General features: G+C 35.3%; 2 protein-coding genes across 3 annotated transcripts; one reads left to right on the top strand and one right to left on the bottom strand.

Annotated features, from left to right (window-relative positions):
* Positions 1-204: 204 nt before the first annotated feature.
* LOC114365501 (ATP-binding cassette sub-family G member 1) lies at positions 205-17,535 on the top strand. Of its 2 annotated transcripts, none has more exons than XM_028322087.1 (11): positions 205-483; positions 6,069-6,225; positions 7,690-7,849; positions 9,123-9,268; positions 9,714-9,952; positions 10,309-10,431; positions 10,884-11,023; positions 11,823-11,979; positions 14,208-14,308; positions 14,541-14,696; positions 15,162-17,535. In XM_028322087.1, exons 1-11 carry the CDS (start codon positions 387-389, stop codon positions 15,507-15,509), a joined length of 1,824 nt encoding a protein of 607 aa, XP_028177888.1. In that variant the 5' UTR covers positions 205-386; the 3' UTR covers positions 15,510-17,535. The 2 variants fall into 2 exon arrangements, with proteins under 2 accessions (XP_028177888.1, XP_028177889.1); XM_028322088.1 differs by lacking the exon at positions 205-483 and adding an exon at positions 2,915-3,121 and having other exon boundaries at positions 15,162-16,507.
* LOC114365500 (transmembrane protein 62) lies at positions 16,780-21,257 on the bottom strand. Its single transcript, XM_028322086.1, has 5 exons — positions 20,912-21,257; positions 20,483-20,732; positions 19,367-20,262; positions 18,718-19,289; positions 16,780-18,603 (listed from the first exon to the last, which is right to left on the bottom strand). Exons 1-5 carry the CDS (start codon positions 21,113-21,115, stop codon positions 18,570-18,572), a joined length of 1,956 nt encoding a protein of 651 aa, XP_028177887.1. The 5' UTR covers positions 21,116-21,257; the 3' UTR covers positions 16,780-18,569.
* Between the last annotated feature and the right edge of the window lie 1,818 nt (positions 21,258-23,075).

Raw genomic sequence — 23,075 nt, 5'->3', positions numbered from 1 at the left:
AAATATCAACCGTTTGTTTACTAATACGGTTCATGACAGACAGAGGGCCACAGCGGAGTTTTTAATAGGAGTCTTGGGTACGGAACCTTAATAAACCAGTAGCCAATCTCAATCGGTAATCATGTGTTCAAAAATAGTCACTACAATTAAGTCAGCTTTGACTTATTTGTAAGAATTCCGTATGCACTAAGCCACTAACAGGGCCATATCTCTACCAGTCGGTACTTAAGGTGGGTGAAAGCAGCCCGGCTGCGCAAGCCCAGTCCCAGACGCGTCGTGCTCGGGGCCGCTACGCGCGCGCCGTCTCCACTCAATTTTCCAATTCCGCGCGTTATGTTAAACGTTATCTTCCGTTCTCATTAGAAGTGATCTGTTTTTGTTGACACATGGACATGGAAGCAGCCAAAGACGACTTGAGTTTCGAAGATGGGAAGCTGGTGGTGTTCACCGATATTGTTTGCAGAGTCCCACAAGCCTCTATGGGTAAGTCTCATGAGAATATCTTGAAATAGTTGCAGTAACATGCAGAAAGAGAGTTGGATTCATTTTCTAAAGGATGTGTTTTGTAAGATATTTTTCCATAACTTGCACATGGTTTCTGATTGTCACTTTGTTAATCCTTTTCATAATTTTGTAATCACTTTGTGATACTGTGCTTAGACCGATATGAAAGATATTTATGGAGTAAAGTGATTACATTAACCAATAATTCATTTCATTGTTCAAAACAATCATAATAAGAGAGACGTACTCGACGAGAAATGTAGAAGAATTATAAAAATGATATGAAGGAATAAATAAAAGGAAGTCTTATCTAAGTTTCATTGTATTCTTAAATTAAAAACAAAGGAATGATAATATGTCCTATATGTTATACATTTATATTAATTTTAACATCCGAGATATCACGACGTATTGAAGAGCACAAGTAAATAAACAGATTTTAGGCTCTAGAAAAGGTTAAACCAATACCCATTATCCAATTGCCCCAGTTCCGCCATAATTCAATGCATTTATTGCAGCACATTCATATGAGTAACTGCGTCTGTCGCCAAATAAGTGGGCAAGCTTATCATATTGTCTGCCCTTTGGCCTATACACTAGTCAATATCCATATAAAGTGCAATATCACAGCTGTTTATTATGCCTTGCACCGTTTATTATCAGACGAAAGTATTCTTCTAATGACCTACATTGCATTAAGCCGTGGCAAAATATTAGAATAGGGCCCAATCTACCCGTGGATGTCGTAAAAGGCAAGTAATGGACAAATAATGCGAACATCAGGACTCCTCAACCAGCAAGAAGTGTTGGCCAAACCCTCCATTTTCCTCGGGTAAACTAGGGAGAAGGGCCTATAGGCCAAATCCTCCATTTATCTGTGGTAAATTAGCAAGGGGATGTATGTGCTACTGCGGTAGATACTAAATCTAAAGACCTAACTAATAATGATGATGATGATCACTGACATTGAATTTCAGTGGGTTGCGTACTGTACAACTCCAGTATTTTGTGATAGAATCGAATATTATTGTGATGACCGCGCGTATTTATAACTAGAATTTGATAAGTATTAGCAGAATGCACAATATAGCATCACATCATCATTTCCACTGTACCTTATGTTGTTGTAATAGATGTTAATATTTTGTAACAGAAATATTTAGTTTGATCTGTTATAGAACTATAGCAAGCTAAGTAGATACTTTCTATCTTATCCATATCTACCATATTGTGTACGTTCTGTGGCTCTACATGCTCTACTTAGTTAAGAACTAAGTAATTTTTGTGATATTTATGCAAACATTGATCAGATCGATCGAATATAATGTAATTGTAAGTTGTCATGTAATTATAGTCAACCAGTTTTATTGTGTAATAACTCGTGTTATAAATAATGCATTCAACTGTTGTAACAAGTTATAGTTATCAATAGTCAATAGTCTTATTCAGTATAATAATATTTGTTTATTCGTAATGCCATATAATATGCCACATAAGGCGAACTTATTGTCAGAAGGAATTCTCTGCCAGTTAACGTTACGAATACGTTCGTACGTAGGTATTATAATTAACAAGAGTAGAAGTGGTCCACCATACAAACAATTATCAAACAGTAAGTCATAAATAAGTTTAATTAAATTACTTACGTAAACAATTTACAGAATAACAATGATATATCATTATCTCCACCTATTTACCGATGTTTGTCAATCAATAAGCCAGTAAATGTGTTGCCAATGCCAAGGCAGTGTTTCTTTATTCATTTAAATCATAAAACGTGTGGTTGACTGTGCCCAAAAATACTACAAAACGGATAAACATAATTAGGTCACTATTAAAACTTTATAATCAACTTAAAATCCACATTTAAAACCTTTTTTTTCTTGCTCTGCATGACCCAAAGGTTGATTAGCGGAGAATGTTCTTAGCATTACGTTTACTATTTGTACACTTTTTTGTATAATTAAATTTTTCAATTATCTACACTAATATTATAAAGAGGAAAACTTTGTTTGTTTGGTTGGTTGTAATGAATAGGCTCAAAAACTACTAGACCGTTTTTAAAAATTATTTCACTATTCGAAAGCTACATTATCCACAAGTAGCATAGGCTAAATTTTATTTTGGAAAAAATAGGGTTCCGTAAAATATGTAGATAATGTAGTCCACGCGCGCGAAGCCGCGGGCGGAAAGCTAGTAAACAATAAAGAAACATGACTGTAAACGCACACATTTCACTGTCGATTTGTTACCGTACAATGATCTATCGGTCCATCATTTAAAACACATTAATCCTACCGTTACAATTAAATAGGATATAATAAAAAATTATCTTAGTATCTTAATAAGAGGTTACTCATCATTTACATACAGATAAGTACTGCAACAGTGAATGGTGAGCGGGACATCGTTCCCCGACACTGCGCAGTCCAGTCGACGCGTGCGCACGATTCGGCCACACCGCGCAAATAGTGACTACTTAATATACATAGTTTATTACTCACGAAGTGTTCCCGCCAATTGTTATCAATGGAAATTGAAATAGGAAATGTGCAAAACAGACTAACCGACCCCACAACTTTTTTGGACATATCCTGTGGGATTTCCAAGCGCACTGGTAATAAAACCTTACAGATTTAATTAAACATTAAACTTAGACATGAAAACAGACCTTGTAATCATCATGAACCAAAATTAATAATGTCACTAACAAAATTTGAGAACACATTAATTATGTGGTTAGAATTAGTCAAATTTATAAAATTGAGATGTTATTAACGTCCGGTCTCTACATTTATCATTGAAATGCTTATCTGTTTTGGGATGACGCTTTTTCAACACTTCAAACGTTATTACGGTCATTGTACTTAATTTGAATGATCTTAACTTGACTAAATATCGAAAAGATTTACAAAGAGTACAAACAAAAAACCTATTGTGTGTTTTGTTTTAAATAATGGTCTCGTATCACGACCCTCGCAATACTCGTATGTACTCGTATTTAAAATTGTATGTGACCACCAATATAAACATACAAAACCGGAATTTCTCAGTAAACAAAGCCCTCCAGTTTACCTACTTGAGCAAATTCATGCAAAGTGACCGAAACTTTGAGAAAACAGTACTTATAAACGTATACTTAAATATTATAAATGCGTAGTTTGAAAATTAATAATATAAACAAAAAGAAGATGCGTGAAAAATATTTACATCCAGTTTTCCTTAAATTCCTATTTTCTTTCATCAATTCTTTATATCTTTTGTATTGATAACCTTTACTTATATGAAAACCTTTACTTATATAAAAACCTTCATTATTGAGTATAAAACAATAATATCAATAAATACTTAGAATAGTTTTTTATTATCTTAGCTGATAAGACGCACTGAGAGGTCGGGGTCAAGGAGGGTCGTGTTGGTGGTCAAATAGAGATTAAAAAATTTAGTAACACATAAAAATAGGGATACTAATTTAGAAATATTATCGCTTTTTGACATTACTCTGTAGTTTCCAAACTTTGTAATCAAAACTTATCTTGACCAAACATAATCGAATTATCTAGACTGAATCGTCTTATTAACCATACAAATATTCAACTCAAAAAAACAAAACTCTTGTTGGATAAGTATAATGACTTCTAGTTCAATAATAATGACGTATTGCATATTTCTACATAGGTAAATACGAGTAACAAGAGAGTTGCAATTTTTTATTTAGAAGATATTATTCTTTGCGTAAATAAAATTTAGGTTATAAACCATTGTGCCTTATAGGGTAAGTCCAGGATAGATGCCCCACTTTTTGAAACAGCTCTGTAACTCAGTCAGTAAGTTTTTATCAACAATTTGACCTTAGTATCTGCAAACTTTGGTCTTTCGTCTATGATATTACTATAATTATTTTAGTTTAATTTATACCGATTCTGAGTTAATACCATTTTAATTGACCTCTAAAAAGTGGGATAGACGCCTAATGTGGGGGATAGAAGACTCACTGTATGATTGCTTCAAAGGATAGATGCCTGATGCAGGGATAGGTGACTCGTTAATACAGTTTTTGAATTCTAAGGATCAAATGCATTTTGAAATCAAACAAGCCAAGTATTATTATTTTAGGATTGTTTGTTATTAAATGAATTAAAAATGAAATTAAATATTTTTTATTAAAAATAGTACATAGTACATCTACCCGAAAAACATAACCCTCCTTCTAGCGCAGTCGGGTAAAAAGGTAATTCGATCAGAATGGCACCCTATTTATTACTTCCTAAGCTTAGCCGTACTACATTCTTTTTTTCTTCTTACTTACTACTTGTGGCAAAAAGAGCAGGTTAGGATAGATGCCCCTAGGTGCATGGGACACGGCCCTAAGGGCATCTATACCCAAAATAAATTAGGCAACTATCCTTTTAGCATAGCATAGGTGCCTTTTTAAATAAAAAATATAATAACACCAAAAATCGAATTAAACATAGCTATCTCGTCTAATTTATAAGATAGTCTATCAAATTATATAAAAATCTGCTTCATTTTACAGCTGACAAAAAAATTATCCATTATAAGATACTTACCAATTTTATTTCGACGCTCGCTAAGGTTTGGCTGCGGAAGATTTTTGCTCTCACTAGCTAAACGAACGCACTCTTTGATGGTTTGCGAGGCGAAAAGTGGTACGGGGAGGTCCCTTTCTATTATACGTACTATAACTTTAGACTAAGTTGCTTGTAACATAGTGTACTTAAAATCGCGGCACCTATCCCACTGGGGCATGTATCCTGGAATTACCCTATCTTTTTCATGCAATAAATAAGAAGCTGACAAAGGTATTTCTTTAAATATTTCAGCACCAGCCGATATGTTGTACTGAAGAGGTGCATTTGGCAAACTATACAGGGTGACTGGAACTGAACCCGCCATAGCTAATACGCGTATAGAGGAGGTCATTTGCTAATTATTGAACCTTACTTTCTATAGTTTAGGAGATATGTCAATTTTTATACTTTTTTCAGATTTTTCTGAAGATCATTGGCAATCCATTATCACCATTAGCTTTTTTTTAAATCGAATTCGAACTTTAATTTTTTATCGTGGTTTGTATTTTTGTTGAACTTTGGCGGCTCGTTCGTGGCTAGTTATTCAATCATCTGGATCTGAAATTTATTTTATTTAACTAAAGGTTTATTCGATATTATTATCAAATAAAAAAATCGGTTAAAATCATGCGAGAAAAAAAATTAAGCAGTCTTTAGGTAAAATTTCGGAAAAATTTGAAAAAAGTATAAAAATTGACATATCTCCTAAACTATAGAAAGTAAGGTTCAATAATTAGCAAATGACCTCCTCTATACGCGTATTAGCTATGGCGGGTTCAGTGCCAGTCACCCTGTATTTGGAACGTGTAATGTGCCCTGAAAAAGGCCTTTATATCTTTATTGCATTCCATGTTATTCCAATAATAATAATCACATCATCATCATAATAGTTACTTATATGTAAGTATTTAGAATATGAGTTTGAATTTGATAATGTAAGTAATGATATCTTTACATATACCTTGTCCCCAGGTATATCTTGGAAGTGGAAAAAGCGGGAATCATGCAAGAACGAGTACATTATATTGAACGAAGCCTGTGGAGCCATCAGGCCAGGGCGCCTCACGTACATCCTGGGCCCGTCGGGCGCCGGCAAGACCACGCTCATGAAAATACTGGCGGGACGAAAGTAAGTTGACAATTCTCTACCTTCTAAAATCTTCAACCACCATCATCTACATCATCGGGTCATTTAGTCTCCAGTGCAGGAGGACGTAGGTACCTACTTCTCATTTACTAGACGCATAAGTGAGGCTTTGTTCCACACTCACTCACCTTTGAAATTAAATACAGTCAGGTTTTTATTCAATTTTGGACAAGATTTGGCAACTACGTGAATGTTTAGCAAGAAATTAAAGATGGTAGCCAATTTACATGCCTCCTTGTATTTTGGACCCTATCGTCAACCTTCATTAGGAATTGTCTATATTTAGATTACTTATATGCAGCATCCATGCGATGTATGCGTAGATCTTTAAGCTCAAGGTGATCGCCCTGACCTTAATTTACCTGGATAATAAATCAAAGGCTTAAGTTACGTTTAAACTAAAGTTATGCGTTTATTCGCGATGCAAGCAAAACCTCGTGCATCATATACTTATGTACTTGGCTGCTTTTAATAGATGACCACTATTTTTAAACCTTTCTTGAGGAATTCCCATGTGTAAACAATACTACACTTGAATTAATTTATCTTCACGATACTAATCTTGGAGCTTAATTTTAGTAGACTCTTATTACACAGCTCTGTTGGAAAAGCCCATAACTTAGGTCAAGCTTAGGTCACTGTAGCTACATAGAAATTAAACGAGTTATGTTTGAAGGATTTGAGGAAAGAATATTTTTCTTATTAGACATGTCAAGCTCAAATACATTTGTTTTACACCTCTTGCTGACACAATGTGAATGGTTAGCAAATCTCGCACATCGTTGATTCAAACGCATCTTTATGAGGATGTAATTAATACCGACCCTTCAATAACATGCATAAAACATCAAGTAAACTTTGTATCATCATACTACGTTAGATTAGTTGTCTTTTAATGTTTCTTTATTTATTACTAGCTTTCCGCCCGCGGCGCGGCTTCGCCCGCGTGGAATTTTGTCTGTCACAGAAAAACAATATCGCGCGCGTATTTGCTCACCGTTTAGACCTACCCTGGACTACGACAAACATTTTAAAACCAAAATCAGCTCAATCGGCCCAGCCGTTCTCGAGTTTTAATCAGACTAACGAACATCAATTCATTTTTATTTATATAGAAGATAGATAGATAAATAATTATAAGATGATTTATTAGAAAAACTTTATTAACTTTGTCCGTTATCTTTGTAACAAGAATCGTTCGTTCGTTCGTTTCAGCCGAAAGACATCCACTGCTGGACAAAGGCCTCCCTCAAGGATTTCCACAAAGACCGGTCCTGCGCCGCTCGCATCCAGGCACCTCCCGCGACCTTCACAAGATCGTCGGTCCACCTAGTGGGACTACCCACGCTACGTCTTCCGGCTCGTGGTTGCCACTCAAGAACTTTCCTGCCCCAGTGGCCATCTGTAACAAGAATATCTACAAATAAGTATCTAAACTTCTTCCAGGAAGGTGGGAGTCAAAGGTGCCATGTACGGTGCTGGACGGAACGCAGTGATGGTCAGCCAACACGCCACCCTCATAGACACTTTGACAGCCGGGGAAACACTGCAGTTCGCTGCTAGGCTCAAACTACCCAACGTCAAACCCTGGGATCGGACACAACTGGTAAGCTAGATAAATTAACGAGATAAAAATGATCCTATCAAGAAACTCCCTCTTAAGTTTGTATTACAGAAAACAAGCTCGACTCTATCTTTATCATAGATTCAGTAACAGATACCTAGGATTGGTTGAACTTCAAAGGCAAATAGGTTTAAACGTTGCTTTAATCCTTCAAGGCCTGCGAATCTATACACAATAGATAATCAATTGTTATGGCATTAATGTATGCCGTCTGGGACTTTAAAGGTTAAGAGACCCTAAATACGACCTATCGCTTGCTTCACAGAGGATAAGTGAAAAGATAAATTAAAGTCTTTAAAGATCAGTGGTAACAGTCGCTCAGCGACCAACGTTGATGGGTTCGGGTCTTAGGTGGACGATTTTTACATTGTGACTAATTGTGTACCAAATGAGTATTTTTAGTAATGACTTTCTTAGTAGCATATATACAAATAATTAAAACTTATTTTGTCAACAACTTCTACGATAATAATGCTACTAAGCCAATGTATTTACTTAACGTTTTCCTTCCTTTGTTAAACAAACACTTGTACCTACTTCTATAAACAAGACCTTATTATTGACTTGTGTTTAGTGTCGTCGTTTCCTGTAATATACAACTACATTATATTTTCAACATACACAATTACTGAGGTTAAAACCAAAAACAACTTGAAAGGCGATAATGCAGAATACTTAAACGCAGTGGCAGGGCAAGACCTAAATTTGATGTGGGCAAGACAGATTTCGCGAGGCCTTGTTCTGTGGCGACCTGAAGACGGATTTTATAAAAAAAAAACGGGTCAACGGTCTATTCATTGACAGTTTCTGATTTCTTGATTCAGTGATTATTTTTAAAGGAATATTGCGCCAAAGAATAATGTTCGTCACTTAAAACCGTGTTGTTGCTTTATTTTGTGTCTGATTATGGCTGAATTTGTTTGGAAAAAAATATATTTTTTTAACTACATTGTTTAGCTATCAAGAATTTATATTTAATAGTCAATGTTTGCATTTATTGTCGTATTGTGATATTGTCATCTCCACCTTGTATACATTTTTTCAAAATTTTTGATGCGCGAGGCCCCTTGTTCCGCGAGGCCGTAGGCGGTGGCCCACGTTGCCTACGCCTAACGCCGCCACTGCTTAAACGTAAAGCGCAAAATTATATGACCCTATGTCTAAACCATTATCATTGACACAATGCATCATTTGCACTCCACCAATCATGTTCTGCCTTAACAATAGGTTGTTTTACATAGCCTTATGTCTGCAGATCGCGAATATATCGAAACAGCTGGGAATCCTTGACATCCACACGACCAGGGCAGGCCACCTGTCTGGCGGGGAGCGGAAGAGGCTGACCATCGCCTGCGAACTCCTCGTGGACCCGACAGTCATGCTGCTAGACGAACCCACTAGGTAAAGGAAAAATCATAAACTTCGTCATAAATAACACTCGAACTTAAGATTTTAAATAGCCTACAATGGTTATGGTTCCTACCATAAAATGTTTCCGATTCACTCACAAATTGGCTATTTTTTTAAACATAGAAGTAAATTTATTTCAGTTTTGTTGTTCCTTATAAATGCTTAGATATTTTTGGTAAAATTTTTTTTTTTTTTTTAATTAAATAAAATTAATTAAATAAAATAAAAATTAAATTGTCATTGAATACTTAAATGAATGATTTTCGAAATGGCCTACTTAAAATGCGCAATCAAACGTTTTTAAAGGTCGTTTTAACATTGAAACGGGTCTGACGCAGAATGCGGACTTCGCAAAAATAACCCTCGAGACACCCAATTTTTAACTCTTAACATTCAAAGTGTTAATCAGAAAGCGACTAAACTCCAACCTTTACAGTGGGCTAGACTCAGTATCGTCCATGTCGGTGGCGCGTGCGCTGCTGACGGTGGCTCGCAGCGGGCGCACAGTGGCGTGCGTGATCCACCAGCCGTCCTCGCAGCTGTTCAACTGCGCCGATGACGTCATCCTGCTGTCCGGAGGCAGGACTCTGTACTCGGGGGCGCTGGCTGACATCCCTGATGCGCTGTCGAAAGCAGGGTTCCAGTGCCCACAGTATTACAATATGGCTGATTACAGTAAGACGTTCAAATACTTTTGTACTTTATTACACAGTATTCCATATGCATTTCCTACCTACCTTCTATTGTACTACTACTATTTGTAGGCTACCTACATGACATTATTGAAAAAAAAACTCATTTTTTACAAAACTAAATTGAGAACCCTCCCTTTTCATTAAACAAGAAAGAAAATTGTGATATGGTCTAACATCGAATCTGAAAACATGAAACAGCACTATTTACGCGACTTTATCGCTAGGAAGCGATTTCTTCCAGACATATTAAATGATAAATGGGGAAAGTAGCACTTCAAGTTGATGTTATATCAACTCGCACATGCATTTAACCAATGCTCTCGCAAATATTTTCAGTGCTGGAAATAGCGACAGAGGAGCACTCTGGCAACCTCGCCCTTTTGGAAGCTGAAGCGAAGAGTTATGCTCACGAGATGAGGAGGATTGCTAAGAGCGACGTCCACGAGGAAAACCTAAAAGGTAACCAAAACAGTTGATGCATCTTTGTAGAGTCAAAGTAAAGTCAAAGTCAAACGTGCCCGGAATTATTGTTCGTAAATGATGATGTTTGTATTCCGATTGTTTACAATAACACAATGAGTTTGCAAAACGTCATTTTGATGCAATCACTGTCGATGCGACTCGAATTTAAGTTATACTTTGGTAGGTACGTAAGACACGGGCTTATTTTATGTTAATTATCCCTAAATAACCAAGTAGTAAGAACTAAGGTTGAGATTACACTAGTACTGTAAACAATATGAACTAATAACACTCACAAACCACATCCATATTCCCAGTCATGTCTTCTATAAATTATAGAAATCACAGTAGCATACTAGTATTATAATAACTGTGGTAGCACATTGAGTAACACCATATCATAGCACGTCTACTTTATCTAAGGGTAATTTATGAATTGTGTATTCCAGGTGTTGTTGTGGAAACTGAGGCTCTATTAAATACGCGACAGCCCCTGACGGAGGGCTACCTGGCGAATGTGCCCCAACAGCTGGGGGCTCTGCTGTGGCGCTGCTGGATTGGGGCCATGAGGGATGTTCACTTGACACAGGTACTTAACAACAGAAAATAACGCCTCAGTGATCATACAACCCGTGAAAACCCCGTGGTAGATCACCAATGAGATGGACGGACCAGATCAAGGCCGCAACTAAGTATTCGGTTAACGAAAGTGCCCGGAAAGCTGCAGTCCGCGAGGAATGGCGCCGTATTGCGTGGAACATCACTCATCGTGATTCACAATGATGACCACGACCACTCTGACAAGAGTGCACCGACTGAGAAGAAGAAGATCAAACAACACTGTCCCTTATTGTCCCGAAGCAATGGTTAAAGTTATGCTGGGACGTCTATCAGCGCTCGTTCATTCAGCCAAAATACGTTCACTGCTGGCCAAAGGCCTCCCCCAAGAATTTTTACTACGACCGATCCTGCGCTGCCCGTCATACACCTGAGCCTCTAGCGACCCCTGCTAGATCGAAGATCCACTGAGTGGTAGACCAGCCTTCAGTACGTCTAATCTTCGTTTCATGGTGACGATTGAATGAGACACTACCCTAACGGCCATCAGTTTCACAGCAGTAAAAGCGCTTTATAAACTGTAAAACTTTGTTTTTCTTAATATCAAAAGATTCAAGAGTAGAATATACAGAATACTCAACAGTACTCTCTTTAAATTGTTGCAGATCCCATCCATCCCACCAACAGGTACCCACTGAAAACCAGTGTACATGATACTGAGTGGGTGACCTTTTTTGGCAATTTTGTTTCATAGTTTTATGTGTAGGTACCTATGTCTTTTTTTGCATGACTTTGTTGCCAAAATAAAATTATTTTCTTTCTTTCTTCAGATCCGTCTAGCAGCACACTTGCTGGTAGCTCTGCTACTGGGCGCGCTCTACAACGGCGCGGGCGCAGACGCCGGCCGCGTCATATCCAACACCGGCTGCCTCTTCTTCTTTCTGCTCTTTATATTCTTTTCAAATGCAATGCCTCCCATACATACATGTGAGTTTCAGTATTTGTAACTGGCGCACAAACTAATTTTAATTTATACAATATGGAAACGCGATATAGTATTTTTGCTTAGCTACTAGTATTATAGGTATTCTCATTTAGTTATACAATGTAAAGTCAAGACTTTAGCAAAGAAGTTTCCATGACCTATGACTTACTGGGGAGATATGAGGTTTCCTAAAACTAATAACTATTACCCAGATTTAATTCTAATCTAGTCAGTTATCCAAACTTCAACAAAAACAAAACAAATAATAATGTTTGTGCTATGAATATTTTGAAATATCACACCTGTAGCGCGTAGCTCACTTGCCGTAGACCGTAGACACCGACTACGACCACACTACGACTACTACGAAAATGACTACGACTCGTAGATGTATTGTCTAGCTCAGTGTTTTTCAACCTGTGGGTCGCGACCCCCTGGGGGGTCGCCAAGCCTCTGTAGGGGGGTCGCGAGAGGTCGTAAAAACTGCCTCAGTAAAAGAATCAGTAAAGTTATAATGATAGAGTTATCCGAAATTTAATTATCCAAATCCATCCAAATGTTGTATGCATTGAAATATTTGGTCCCTACAACATCTTTGTAACATTATAAAATGCATGAAAAAAAAAGCGAGCGGTCGGGGGGGGTCGCGAAATATTTTTTTCATACCAAGGGGGTCGCGTCATGAAAAAGGTTGAAAAACACTGGTCTAGCTTAATTAAAAATGTTAATTATAAGTGAATATTATGTTATTACATCTCTGGTAAAATAAGTTATATAAATTAAGCATAGAAGCCCTTTATATTTTAGTTACATAAACTATTGTTACAATGCACAGTGTGTTATGGGACTGTATAAACGGACATTCTCATTGATTTGATGAAACGTATAGAGCTCAGTTATACAAACATGATAGTAAAACTCCCGTTCGAAAATTCCACGTAGTTTTCGCTGTATAAAAATTCAAAGTTACCTATTTTTTTACTTCAAAATTATGCAAAAATATTCTCACTCGTTAACTAATAACATTTAATTCAGAATTGTTATAATACTTCATAGAGCTCTTAAAACTACACGTAATAAGCGTATTAAGTGCTTCGTAAACGCATTCAGTTAATTAGGAAAAATGATTTTAGTGATTTTTGTTTTTATTTTTTTTCTCAATTATACCTTAATATATGCAAACATTTTTAATTGCAAGATATAGTCTGATATTTAATCTAATTGTATTAATAAAATCAGCTATAAACTCCGTGATATATTTGAGAAAAAACATAAAACGTCTTAATAAAATTTTTACGAGTCTAGAGTCGACAATTTTATTTTGGAAGGAATAATTCTATTATCGGAATATTGTCTAAAAAGTTTCAAATCCCGCCTGTTATGTGCATAGTGTTGAAGGTTCTAAAAAGTCACATTCACATTGTTTTTAACCGACTTCAAAAAAAGGAGGAGGTTCTCAAGTCGAGTCTTTTTTCTTTTTTAACACTCTTATATTAACTTAAGTTGTATGTAAGTAACTAACTAAAAAAGTATGTAAACAAATCTAGGAAGTCGAATTTATCCTACCTTTAATAATTTTCTCATCGATTTGAAACCTATGTAAATCGAATGTCAATACAATAATTTGGTACAATCGAGCTGATGATATTTAAACATCCAAAAGAAATATTGCTATTAAAAAGTGATGGGAAATTTACAATTCTACATGGCGCATATTTTCAATTTGATTTTCCTCAAATATATCACGGAATTTAAAGCTGATTTTTTTATACAAGTAGATTAAATATCAGACTATATCTTGCAATTAAAAATGTTTGCATATATTAAGGTATAATTGAGAAAAAAAATAAAAACAAAAATCACTAAAATCATTTTTCCCAATTAACTGAATGCGTTTACGAAGCACTTAATACGCTTATTACGTGTAGTTTTAAGAGCTCTATGAAGTATTATAACAATTCTGAATTAAATGTTATTAGTTAACGAGTGAGAATATTTTTCCATAATTTAGAAGTAAAAAAATAGGTAACTTTGAATTTCTATACCGCGAAAACTACTTGGAATTTTCAAACGGGAGTTTTACTATCATGTTTGTATAACTGAGCTCTATACGGTTCATCAAATAAATGAGAATGTCCGATTATACAGTCTCATAACATACTGTGCAATGCCACAATGATTACCGTAATCTACCTATTGCTGTGATATCTTATTTGTTATCTGTTTTCAGTTCCTGTGGAAGCCTCAGTGGTACTACAAGAGCACTTGAATAAGTGGTACTCGCTGCCCGCGTACTGCGCCTCGAAGATTCTCGTGGACCTACCGATTCAAGTAACTATGTATTTCTATGATTTATCAATCGAAACATTTTACTACCCTAGGTGGGACCCGCGACCTTTATCTTGCCGGGTGACTACTCCTCACTGATATTATTACGAGATTGTATGCTCCATAAATATTTAGTCTATTTTTCCTCAGATGTCCTGAACAAAAAACGATTTGAGTAGATTGGGTAGGGCTAGTAAAACCCACCATAACGCCTACCATTCAATTTTGTCCCCAGTTGCTATGTGCCACAGTGTTCATGTTCCCGGCGTGGTACCTGACGTCGCAGCCGCTGGACGCCCACCGCATGGGGCTAGCCTGGCTGCTGTGCGCGCTGCTCACGATCCTCGCGCAGACCTTCGGCCTGGTGGTGGGCGCGGCGTGTGACGTCAAGGTAACTTATTGGATTATAATAATTGTGTCCAGTCCCCTATTTGTACCTACCTATTATGGGTTCCAGGCAATGGATATAGACATACTATTTTTTAATACCTACATACTTTACATAGAAAACACCAAGAATGTTTTTTTTATACATACAAAAATGTTTTCATGGTGCGGTTATTGAACTTGTAACTCTGATTCTGACTAAAATCGTAGTTATCTGTTAAGCGAACCACCAGGCCAAGTCACCAAGTGGACTTCAATTTATTTGAAACCGCTATGGCTTACTCAAACCTTAAAATTTTGAATTTTACTCGTAGTAGCTAGCGTTCTACGAAATTCTATTCAGCTTAATATAATATCTCCCTTACGTACTCCCAACTTTTTGTTTGAGAGCAATAATTAACACGCACGAGAACCAAAGAGAAAATGAAATTGTATTCACTTGCTTTATGACCTCATTTTTTCATTCCAGCTCGGCCTATTCGTGATTCCCGCCGCAAATATCCCAATGCTGATGTTCTCCGAGTTTTTCATACCTTACCGGGAGATACCAGTCTACCTCCGGCCGTTTGCTGCCATTTCCTACTTCAGATACGCATTCGACGCCTTCCTAGAGACAGTCTACGGGTTCGACAGGGGTCGCTTGCCGTGCCACGACGAGATATTCTGCCTGTTCGCAGACCCCACCAAATACCTAAAGCATTTAGGCCTTACCAGAAACCTGTACAGTGACTTCTCAGCCTTAGTGATATGGATTGTGATACTCCAAATATCTCTGATCTGCATCCTAAAGTACAGAGTGCATAGAGCGTGCAGATGATGTTAACGCAAAACGCTCTATAGGATCTGATTGTAAATAAAATAGTAGCTACACCGTCATGTGGATTTTATCTATGACAGGTTCGACTGTAAATAAAATTTCGGCGTGTAAATGATCTACTAACAATAAATAATATAAGTTTTACACCTTATACCTCCACTAACATGTTATAATCTATCTGGTCCTAGGTTTATAAGTCGTGTAAATAATTATACATTATTGTACCTATGATAAAAAGAAGCTAAAACATGGCATAGGTAATCTAATCATGACATATTAAAGTACTTATCAAAATAACTAAATAAGTAAATAAAAAGGGAAAGAGTAACATTCTCAAAAACTCTCTAATTAGGTACTAAATTAATATTATTAATTAAAAAACAATATTACAACAATTAGTATTTTATTGACCAGCTTCACATTCCATAGAGTGTTACACGAATATACGTTATTATTATTATAATAACTTTTAAAATGTACATAATGATAGCAATAATTGTACAACATCGAATTACAATTTGTGCATAATACAGCAAATAAATATGCAACTATATTACATAGGCGTTTCATTTACGACATAAGTAACAGAAAAAGATATGTATAGACATGATCATTCATTATGAATATTTAATGCTAAACACCGACTAATTAACATTAGGTATATTCGCAAAAGTTAAAAAAAACTTTAAGACTTCGATTGCGGATTGATACTCGAATTTAAATAATTTTGTTTTAACATCTCAATAGTAAGCCTAATGTGACATATTTAATTTTGCAAGAACAGGACCATAATATTAATCTTAAACTTTTCAAGTTAGATGTCGACTCTATGATAGTGAGAAATTAGGGTTTTCCATGCCTTAATATTATGTTTTCTGTAGGCATATTGATCATAGAAAACGTCAAAAAATGTCTTATATTATCATCATCAGTCATAATTTAAAAACGACGTTAATACGCAATTTGCAAGCATCCATTACATATTTTTCAGCACTTTAAATTAATTCATGAAAATTGCGTAATATGGCCTAAAAGCCTATCATATGAGGATACAAGAATTAACAAAATAGAAGCAATTCGCATTAGAATTTTCTAATTTGTCATTCGTACAAAAATATACTCTGGCGATCTCAGTCATAGCCTTATCATTCTAACCATCGAAGTAATAATAGATATAGAAGTACTGGTAGGAACTACGACGTTAAAAGTTCATACGTGCCAAAAATATTGGTCAAAACTGAATAAATTATTATATTTCATTGCATTTCTAATAAAAATATTACGATGAGGGTCTGTTTCTTTCGATATAGTGGTTAGGCAAAGCAATGTTTACTGTTTTCTTTCTGAGTCAAGCACTCAGAAGCTCAGATCATTTCAAGGGAAAACTTTTTCAAATATTCGTTTTTTAATTCCAGAAAATCTTCTACATCTATTATTATTTCCATGTCACTTACTAATCTTTGCCAACGCAAACAAAATTATCGAGTAGGTGCAACAAAGGGTGTCGTCTATTTGTTCATAAATTCATTTATCAAATTATTAAATCCAACGTCAGTAATAGGCCTCCGATCGTATGTTATTGGTACCTAAACACTAAGGTTCAAATCAAATACCTTTCAGCAATGCATGGGGCAAACAAAAATCTTTTTATATCACCTAGTTTATTATAAGCAGTAAATAGTAAAGCACAATATCGTCTGTATTCCATCAAGTAAGCTCTGAGATAAATTCAATAATTGACTATACATTGATTTAGTTCCACTCCATATTTTGACCTATCAATTAATTACACAAATTATTTTAGGTTTGTTTGCTATAAGCAACATCGAAACTTCTATCAAATACTGGTAGGTATTGACTAGACAGCAAAAAAGCAATCGTTGAAAATACACATCTATATGTTTAATAATTATAACACATTAACATAATTATACAGTTCTCTATGTTATATTACAACAGCTACAAAGGCGCTGCATAATATTTACGACGTGTAACTGACGACTATGTTCTGTTATACATATTTAACAAAAAAAAAGTTTGCAGGGACTTAAAAATTTAAAATGGTTTTATTTTTTGTCTAAACATACCTCGATTGATTAATTAAATGATATTATGGATAAGTTTTATGTTTACGGACATTGGTGATAGTATAATATACTATGTATTATTACATATTAACAAAGTCTAAAATAACATAACACTAAAATTTTGAGTAGGTATAACTATTTTCATATTTTGTGGAAATGTAGTCACAGCACAGCCATATTAAAAACTCTTCAAAACAACTACTATTTGGTCTTTTTTAAATATTCGATACTATTTTCATTCATTATATTATTACTTAATTGATGAGTAACTCTCAGTGTAAAAATTCGGCAGTCTAATAAAAATCACTTAGCAATTTTAGAAAAAAGAACTAATATCAGAAAATCTAAGTACAATAACCGTTTATTCTCAAATTATTGCTCATTTTGCAATTATTTCAGGTCTACTACTCGTAAAGGTAAAATATAAAGATTACTGTAAAAATACATAAGTGAATTAATGCAAAGTACCTACTTGTTTAGAGTTAGACAACCATCAAATTTTCTTGTTGAGATAATACTGATCACAACAACTATTATGACATAAATACATAAGCAAAATACACACAACTCCTTTTCAACTCTAATGATAGATGTACATAACATTAATAAACCTAACAATAAACAATAAATCATGTAAGATAATATATTAATACTTTGCGTACATACATATTTATGCCATTTCTATAACACATCATTGAGAACTAAAAACAATTTCGATTGTGCAATAATTGCAGTATACAATTAAGCAAACAGAAACCTCATAATAATTCTGTTAAATAATTAAGCACATGGAATGTACCATAATAATTATGTTGTCTTTGGTGCCAATAAATACATACTTACCTACAGTTACATCATCATAAATATTATTTACATTACATTATGTAAACAGTACTGTATTCAACTTATACTGTGTCTCTTAGAAATGACTGAGAATCCTAAACATCACCATTCATTCTCAACTTTTCAGCTACTATGAAGGTAAATCATTCAGATTTGATAGTTTCCTGAAACAGAAAAAGAATAAAATAACTATTAGTTCTTTCAATTCATGCAGAAATAAGAATTGATATTTAATGGAAGTTAATAAAATTGTTTTCAAAAAAATCTTTGACAGTTACCTGCAATATTCTGGAGGCAATGTCCAAACTTTATACCACAGCAATATGCTGAGGAATATACTCCACGTCCTGAGAGGTCCAAACACGAAAGCCATTGTCCCATACTCCAGCCAGAAGAAATAAGCCAGCAAAAATTGTATAGACAGCAAAAAGACAAAAGGTAAATTCTTTATCAACCTTTTTATTCCCCTTACGGTTGGACTAAACAGTCGAGTCTCCAAGCAGTATGCCAACACGAAGACAAGTGGTAGCTGCACAAACATCAACTGTACACTTCCATACATATACGTGAACGGTTCAGGTAAGAAAGCTCCTTTTATGATTATACCCCAAGCAAAAATTACGCCCACATATCCATCAATCAGTTCACCAATTGCCCAGGGTCCAAATGGCGTGTATAATGTATACAATACAATTGGATAAAATATTCTGTCGATTTTGCTCAGTAACCACACTCTTCGAAGTACATGACTACCGAACTTTCGTCGGTATCTGGGTGGCCTTTTTTGTAATCGTAGAACAAGTAGAGGAATTACATTAACCAATAATAGAGTTGCAAATATTGTCTGAAACTGTAAAAAAATATATTAAAATATATGTCACATTCTTAAAGGAAACTTAAGTGGACAAACAATCACATTTAACTTACTACAGCACCAGCATCAAGCATAAGTAGAATCCGTGGTGTTACTTCAAAGTTCACCAAAGACCCATCCAAAGAAAATGGATGTTCCAGTACAACTTCTTTCCCCACTTCATCAGTCACTGTCACATACAAATAATGTAGCCCAATACTGAACAAGTGTGGCAGCCATTGGCACACATAGAGCGGTGCTTTAGCAACTTTACATTTCATCCAACTCTCTTTGTCAAAGGAAATCTTTACAGTTTCGATTTCCACATCGCTAAAAGCTAATATTCGAATATGTGTTGACTCTAATATCAACTGTAATGGTTCACGACCAGCCATAGCATAACGTGCATGCTTCGGATTTGTGACTAAAACTAAAGGCCAAGTATTGTGTTTTTGGTCCACAAATGAGAAAATGCCATGATCAATTGCGGCTAATCGAAACATCCTGTTGTCTTTCCAATCACCCAATTCTAGCTCCAAGTAGCCTCTTCTTTGTTTAGTATACATTCTTGGGACTAGACCTCCCATAGCATGTAAATGGCCGCATACATAGACCTGTGAGGCTTGGGTACTGCCCATAAGCTCTCTTAGGTTTAATCTTTGGTTTTCATGTTTAAGTGATAATATACATGATGTTGGATAGTGTCCAAACCAAATTATATGGTCTGATTTAGCTTCAGCCTCCGTTTTTAATTTCTGTAATTTTTGTTGTTCTTCAGCATCTAAGATGCCAATGAAGTTAAACGGCCTCCTCAATCCAGGTTCCGGACAGGCATCTATGCCTAAGAAGGCTACATTAACTCCATTTCTGTGTTCATAATGCACATAGGATTTAGCATGAGTAGACCCTTGTACTGAATAATTTCTAAAATAGTTCTCTTGAGAATTTATAGTCTTGATGTTAAAATTATCTGCAATAAAAAAGTCCAGTGAAAATATGTTTATGTTGCATCATAAAAATGTACTTGTCTCATTAACTTATTTACTGAAGATAAATACAAATGTATATTATCATTTTATACTAATTAGCATCATAAAGTTACATTTACAACAACAATTAATGAAGTTAAGCTATTTTGTAGTTTTATGACTATTTGGTTTGATTAAATGTTGAAAAATGTAATTAATTACCATGATTTCCTCTGATATCCAACCACACTGTTTCATCAGTGACACCCGATTCTTTGATAATATTGTGGTAGTATATCCACTCTTTCTTAACTTGAGAGCTGCCCAAATTGTCTTTGGCTTTTGCGTCGGTCAAATCTCCTGTGGCCAGGACTAACATGGGTTTGATCCTTCTAACTGTGCTGTCGCAGAATTGTTGGAACTGCGATATTCTCCCTGGATCCCGGAATATACTTATATGAATATCAGAAATCTGTGAATCAATAATAGACAAGTCACATAAGATAGGCAATATCATACAACTATTACTCAGTTTGTAAAACTTCAATAGTACTTCTGATAACATATCTGACGTAGCAACCAACCAAACAAAGGGACAATGATCTTTGTTCTACCAATCACTACACAATTTGTTATAAATTAAGTACTCACCTGCAAGAACCAAATAATATTATTGTTGGAGTCGCCTATCTGCCCGAACTTATTACTTAAGTATTTCGTATGATTGATTCCCTCATTTTTGTTTTCAATGTAAAAATTATGATCCGTAGCGATTATGTTCAATAAATTGGCCATAAAAATGGACAATAATAACAATAAACACAGTAGAGAAATAGTAGCCTTAGATAAGATCATTTTGTAACTAACTAAACCATTTAATAGCACAATAAAAATTAATTCAGTCTAGATAAAACTGTAATTTAATTTATCCAAAATTCTAAATCGCAAGACTAAAAAACCAAAACTTCGGCATTCGGCTTAGCACTTCTGTCAAATCACTATTATCACTGTCAGTCAAGTGTCAATGTCATGGGTTTTATTTGAAAATAGTGTGGTGTGTAACTCGATTTATCATTACGGAGTCGATTGTAAAATTATGTAGATTCATTTTGATTTCTTATTTTCACCATAATGCACTAGCATCGTTTATGCTACTCAAAATATCAATTTGATTATAAAATACTTCTTAGGACTGATTTTTCAATCATCACTTAACTTTTAACTGAAGAATAAACTTGTCATTTTGACATATTTCCCATACTGAAACTGTCAATATGCCAAACTTATTCTTCAGTTAAAAGTTATCCAACGATTGTAAAATCAGCCCTTAGATGTATTTGAATATACTAACAACAGCGCATTTTTTTTTAATTTTTTATTATCCACAACGAGGAAGCTCTTGGCCTGTATCTCACCTGATGGTAAGTGACGATCAGGCCGAAGGTGGAAGCGAGCTTCACCCGGAATCCTCAACTACGGAGGAACTGGCTATCTTACCTCTAACTGCCGGAACACAACAATGCTGTTAACATTGTTGTTATGGCGACAGACTTATGTAAGATGGTGGTAGCTAGCCAGGCGGACTTAGAACAAGCCCTACCACCAACCAAACGGAACAGAAAAATCTGCTCCCACTGGGAATCGAACCTGGGACCTCTGCATCTGAAGCAGGTGGTCTTACCACTAGACCACAGAGGCGGTTGGCATCAGAATACCCTTTTGATTCAAAGTGAAAACTAGCTGCATTCGGCTGAAACGTGTAGCTTTTATTGTTATTTAAACAGCGAGTATTAATTTTGAAATAATATCGAGGTATTAACATTTTTTTAGTATGAAACAGTCATTTTTAAACATATTGGATACTAGCGGCCGCCCGCGACTTTATACGCGTGGACCACGTTTTACCCCCGTTAGATATCATGTTGATAGATGGCGTTTCACGGCATGAATATTTACGAACGTCAAAAACAGTATATATGTATATAGTTTGTCCAGCGCTGTAGATTTTAACCAATGACAATAGAATGCGCTTTTTCGACACGTCTTATTTATTTATTTAAATGTATTTGTCACATATCGTCATAAATTATAGCCTATTATGTTAATCTGGGTTATAAACAATAATACTGTAAAGTTTCAACAAAATCCGTTCAATAGTTTTTGCGTGAAAGAGTAACAAACATTTCGCCTTTATAATATTAGTAGGAAGTAGGACAATATCATTTTTAACATTTACTCTTTCCATTGTTTTAACTGTCATTTTAGTTTTGCTGAATTAAAACTTCAGACCATCAGAAAACTATCGATTTATCGATTAGTCGTTCGGAATATCCTAACACCTAACACACATCACTGACAAAAAAATGCTGCAAGTTGTAAAAATGTTACCATTTATTGCCATGATAGAATTTTCTTCCTCACTAGCAGGTTGAGGTTTCATGGTTTCATCAGGGTTTCATCTTGGTTTCATTCAAACTGTCAGCTATTCAAATTGGAGAATTTATTTTAATACTCCAACAAAGTCACCTACATTTTTAACATGGATAACACGTGGTTAACGATACCTTAGTAGTAGTCTAGGGGGGCAGTACCTACATTTATGTTTAATTGATCATGCATGCCCATTATCCAAGTTTACATTTTATTTAAAACTAGCTGACCCGGCGAACTTTGTTCCGCCTTAATGGCAATAAATAAGCAGACTTTTTTTATTTCGAACGGGATAAAAAGTATCCTATGTCCTTCTCAGCTAAATCGGTTCAGCCGTTCTTGAGTTATAAGTGGAGTAACTAACACGAGACTTTCTTTTATATAT

This window comes from Ostrinia furnacalis, unplaced genomic scaffold (assembly GCF_004193835.3).
Source record: "Ostrinia furnacalis isolate ACB-3 unplaced genomic scaffold, ASM419383v2 OfSCF7594, whole genome shotgun sequence".
NCBI classification, from domain to species: Eukaryota; Metazoa; Arthropoda; class Insecta; order Lepidoptera; family Crambidae; genus Ostrinia; species Ostrinia furnacalis.
This window is presented reverse-complemented; position numbering and strand designations above follow the sequence as displayed.